Raw genomic sequence first — 5,118 nt, 5'->3', positions numbered from 1 at the left:
GGCCATTATCTCCAAATGGAGAAAACTTGGAACTGTTCTTCCCAGAAATAGCCAACCTATGAAAATTCACAGCACAGTGACAGCTCTTCCAGGAAGTCACAAAAGAACCCACATGAACATCTAAGGAACAACTGGCCTTGCTCCTTTCAGACTCCACCATTAGAAAGAGACTGGAAAAAATTGTCATCTTTGGATAAGTTGCAAGGCAAAATTATTGCTAACGAAGAAGGACATAAAGGCTCATCTCAATTTTTTGGCACAAAAACATCTTGATAACCCCCAAGCTTTCTAGCATAATGTGCTCTGGAAGAAAAGTAGCCATTTGTAAGGATGCCGTTACATATTGCATAATGTTAAACCGCATTTCAAAATAAAAGCTCTTTTGATCATACCAACATTCAAAAATGTTGGTGGTAGTGTGATATGTGGGGATGCTTTGCTGTTTCAGAGTCTTCAGTCCTTGATCTGAAGCTCAAGCATTACTGGGTTATGCATCAAGGCAATGAAGAAAAATGTATTAGAGTGACTTAGGCTACGTTTACACAGCAGGTAAAACTGTCCCAAATTTTCCTCAAATGTGACACAGGTGTGTGTCTGTGTGGCTGTCTGAACAGCAAAAAACGCATTGAATCTGACATTTTCAATTCCGATTTGAGACGCTTTCATATGTGGTACTGAGATCCGATATGTATCCGATCTGCAGCAATGCGACTCTGTCTGAACAGCCAGATTGGAATTCATGCAACTTTTACGTCAGTACAACTCGACATTCGTCATAACTGCAGAGACTCATAAACATTTAGTCTGATGTTTCCATACCAAAAAATTAGAAGAGACTCATGAAAACTCTCCATGTTTGAAGAGGTTTCGAACGGAACGCCGAACACGGCCGGAGGAGCCAGAGGCTGCAGCGTCAGAGAACAGTTTAAAGAATCCGAGGACACGAACCAAAGAAGTGACTGTGGCCGAATAACGAGCCCTTTTTTCGGCAAACTCAAACACATTGTGAGTGATGAGTCCAGCTGTCAACCACTGGAACGTTATACGCGGTCCTGTGATGCTGGCGAAGATGAAGCTGAAGCTCCGGGAGTGACTGGCGTTTGCTGGCCGTCGTGATTGTTTTCCCTTGGATGACCCGCCACGTGAAGCACTGTTCTTTTGCGCACGTGGGTCAGTTTAGGAGCGTGATCTGTTTAGACTGATGTTGCATACAGATCACATTTAAAAGATAATGTGAACAGCCAAACAAAAAAAAATGGATTTGGTGAGAAAATCAGATTTGGGCCACTTTTACCTGCTGTGTAAACGTAGCCTTAGTCAGAGTCACTAGAACTCCATTGAGATGCTGTGGCAGGACCTTAAAAGGGCAGTTAATGCTCAAAAGCCCTCCAATGTGGCTGAATTACAGCAATTCTGTAAAGAAGAGTGGGTCAGAATTTTTTTCCATAGTGATGTAAAAGACTGATTTCCAGTTTGCATGGTATGTGGTCCTTGTTTAGCCCAATTTAACCATGAAAAGTGTAACTATAAAAATGTTTGCACCCATTTATCAAACTGAACATGTATAGTCAGTTATTTTGGGGCCACAGTAGAATTAAAATGCTTCAATGCATTACACAGTCAGTCAAATAACATTTTAGATCAACCGTGGTCTCACCATAACCACATTACCACACAAAACTGGTCATGCATTTTATACCATGCATCTCTGATACATTGTGCCAAATCACTGTAAACACCCACACCACCCCTATACATTTTTAATTTCTTATGTGGCCATTTGAATATCAGATGAGTGAATGATGTCAGGGATAAACTAGCCAATCATATAGCAGGAGGAAGATTCATATTTTGGTATTAAAAGATATGCAAGAAAACCAAACCCATCAGTTCAGCATTACTGAACCACACACTGGATCAATTTCAACCGGCAGATCTGCATGTGATTCAAATGAATTACACAGAGCATCAGCAAAACATCACAGTTCAATACTGCTTTCCTGACAACAACTCATCTTGTAGAAAGGAGGTTCGAACAGGCCCTGCTTATATATTTCTGTTCATTGTTCTCTCATGTGTATCTGTGTTCACTGTGTTTCTGAATCTGCTGGTGATCATCTCCATCTCTCACTTCAAGCAGCTCCACACTCCCACCAACCTGCTCATCCTCTCTCTGGCTGTGGCAGATCTTCTCGTGGGACTGATTGCTATGCCAGTGAATATAATGGGTCTTATAGACTCTTGCTGGTATCTTGGAAAATGGGCATGCTCTGTTGTTCTAGTGATCGATTCTAGCTTACTGTCAGCATCACTCTGTAGTCTGGTTTTCATTGCAGTTGATCGATATATTGCTGTCTGTGACCCTCTACTTTATTCCATTAGGATTACAGCTTGTAAAACTTCATTATTTATACTTCTAGGCTGGTCTTTTGCTGTATTGTATGTCATCATGTGTTACTATTTTAATGACCATTTTCTTCCATCTCAGATATCAAGTCAGTGCTATGGGGAATGTATATTTGTCCTGAAATATTCCTGGGTGATCACTGACCTAGTAGTCTCATTTCTAGCCCCTTGCTCTGTCATACTGGTCTTATATTCAATCATTTTTAATGTGGCAAGACGTCAAGCTAAAGCTGTCAGAGATGTGATGAATGGTGTGTCACACAAAAATGGAGCCAAAGTTTCAAGTTCGTCTGAAACCAAAGCAGCAAAAAAATTAGGTACTGTAATTTTGATTTATTTGGCTTGCTGGATCCCATTTTATTTATGTTCTCTGTCAGTTGAGAGCTTGACATCTGTGTCAATGGTGTGGACTGTGTTTGGCTGGCTAGTACTTATTAATTCCTCTGTGAACCCACTAATATATGCCATTTTCTATCCATGGTTCAGAAAATCATCTAAGTATATTGTAATTTGTAAAATATCTCTGTCCTCATCTTCAACCTTTACTTTGTTTCCTGAAAATTTTTAATTTCAGACTGGATTCAACTGATAAAGCTGAGATTTCTTTGGAATCGATGTGGCATTCAGGACAGTGTCCTGGACAGAAGCATTTTTGTGATGCAAATTGAGTTTCTTTCTATGTACGAAATGTGTAGAGACGAGATGGAGAGATATTTAGGCATAAGGCCTCAAGAAAGAAATACACTCACCCCACTCAGAAGGCTTTTTAATAATGTCTTTGTAATTCCAGGTCTTGTATAACCACATGAGAGCCTTTAGCATTAAGAGTGATGACTCCATACAGAATTTATAACTGGATTATCTTATATTATATATTGATGTGTTTTTTTTTGTTTTATCATGTAGCAATGGACAACCAATTCTTCAAAAAGTCCTTCATGGAGTTTATTTACTGAAACATTCTTTAAAATAGAAATTCATAAACTCGAAACTTCCCACCCTGGTTCTGGAGGTCCAATGCCTTGCACATTTTATCAATAACAACCTTATGTCAACTTAGTAAGGGGTGGTTAATGAACTCATTATTTAAATCTTGTTTATTGGGAGCAGAAAAAAACTAAATAAGTGTAACTAAAAAGGTTGAGTGCAACATTCTCCAAAGATGCAGATTTACCAGCAGTGATATTGTTGCAGTTAAATTCACTATTATACATACACACCAGTAATCCTCTTCACCTGCAGTGGTGGACAGTACCTAAGCAAATGTAATTCATTATTGTACTTGCGTAGTTTTTTTCATATATCTGTACTTTACTGAAGTATTTCCATTTTTGGTGACTTTTTACTTTCACTCCACTACATTTCAAAGTCAAATATCTTTTTACTCCACTACATTATGAGAAATCTGTCATTCCTTTTGATTTATGCGTGCATAAAAAACATAACGTCAAAATGAAAGAAGCGTGAAGCAAGAACACCAATCAGGGCACAGAGTGCACTTAGTTGCACTTTTTTGAGCTTGTTTTGACCTGTTGGTCATACTGACCCAGTGCAAGTGTACGGTTCAACCTCAGTGCAGCAGCGTACAAGTTTGGGAGTGTCTATTCCAACATAAATGATGGACCTAACCTAACTTTGTGTAAATAGACCACAATATAAAAATATGTACACATATGCAGTTGTGACTGACATGTTTTTTTCTGAATTTATACAAACACTATTTCATTTTATAGTAAACACATTTGGCTAGTTTATGTTTATGAACAGAGACCTACAGATGCAATACAGTAAAGGAAAGCTCATTTGTGAACCTGAGTTTAAAACAAGTTTTGGTAACACTTTCTATGAATGTCACCTTTGTAAGCATCTATAAACGCATTCATAACATGTTATAATGCATTCATAAGACATTATAAACATAGCTATAAATATTTATAAAAATGCATTATATATTATAGCCATGTTTATTATGCATAATGAATTGTTAGCACAATACATTATAAGTACTGATCATAACAAATTATAAGAGCTCATAAGTTGTATTTGTCCGCTCTAAGTAAAGTGAAGCGTACTGTACTAAAGCCTCCTCCAGTGTTCAGAGTGAGGCTTCAAGTTGAAGTATTTACTGAAGGATTTACTGAAACACTAAAACATACACAATAAAGCACATTACAGGCTTCAAATGTCAGAGTTTAAACTAGAGCTGCCATCAGTGTTTTACCCAATGTGGGAAAGGTAATGTACACCACCGTTAGCTTGGTATTTGTCTTTACTTTACGCTCTCCAAGCTGGAACTGACTTCTTTGGCACTGACATTATAACATGTTATTAACACTATTTATAATGCATTATTTTAACAATTCATAATGTATAATAAATATGGCTATAAAGTGTAATTCAGTGTAATTCTTTTTTTATAAATATTTATAACCATGTTTATAATGTCTTATGAATACATTATAACATGTTATAAATGTGTTTATAGATGCTTACAAATGTGACATTCATAGAAAGTGTTACCCAAGTTTTTATTAAACTTAATCTTGTAACTAAATTGCAAATAAATCTTAAACTGAAACTCCGGCAGATCTGACTATAACAGCTTAACTAAAAGGAGAGAACCAAAAGGGCACACATATATGGGAGCACCAATTTGGCATCCCTCCGCTCCACCATCCACAAACCTGAGTGATTGCGTGTGAGCGGCGGGAC

The 5,118-nt window shown here is 37.6% G+C and overlaps 1 protein-coding gene across 1 annotated transcript; it reads left to right on the top strand.

Annotated features, from left to right (window-relative positions):
- The first annotated feature begins 1,951 nt into the window (after nt 1-1,951).
- On the top strand, nt 1,952-3,549 carry LOC118825035 (trace amine-associated receptor 13c-like). The gene is made up of 2 exons (XM_036595534.1): nt 1,952-2,029; nt 2,141-3,549. Exons 1-2 carry the CDS (start codon nt 1,952-1,954, stop codon nt 2,972-2,974), a joined length of 912 nt encoding a protein of 303 aa, XP_036451427.1. The 3' UTR covers nt 2,975-3,549.
- The last annotated feature ends 1,569 nt before the right edge of the window (nt 3,550-5,118 follow it).

The sequence above is a fragment of the Colossoma macropomum genome, unplaced genomic scaffold (genome assembly GCF_904425465.1).
Source record: "Colossoma macropomum unplaced genomic scaffold, Colossoma_macropomum, whole genome shotgun sequence".
Classification (NCBI taxonomy): Eukaryota; Metazoa; Chordata; class Actinopteri; order Characiformes; family Serrasalmidae; genus Colossoma; species Colossoma macropomum.
Note: the sequence above shows the minus strand (reverse complement) of the source record. Positions and strands in the feature narration are given on the sequence as shown.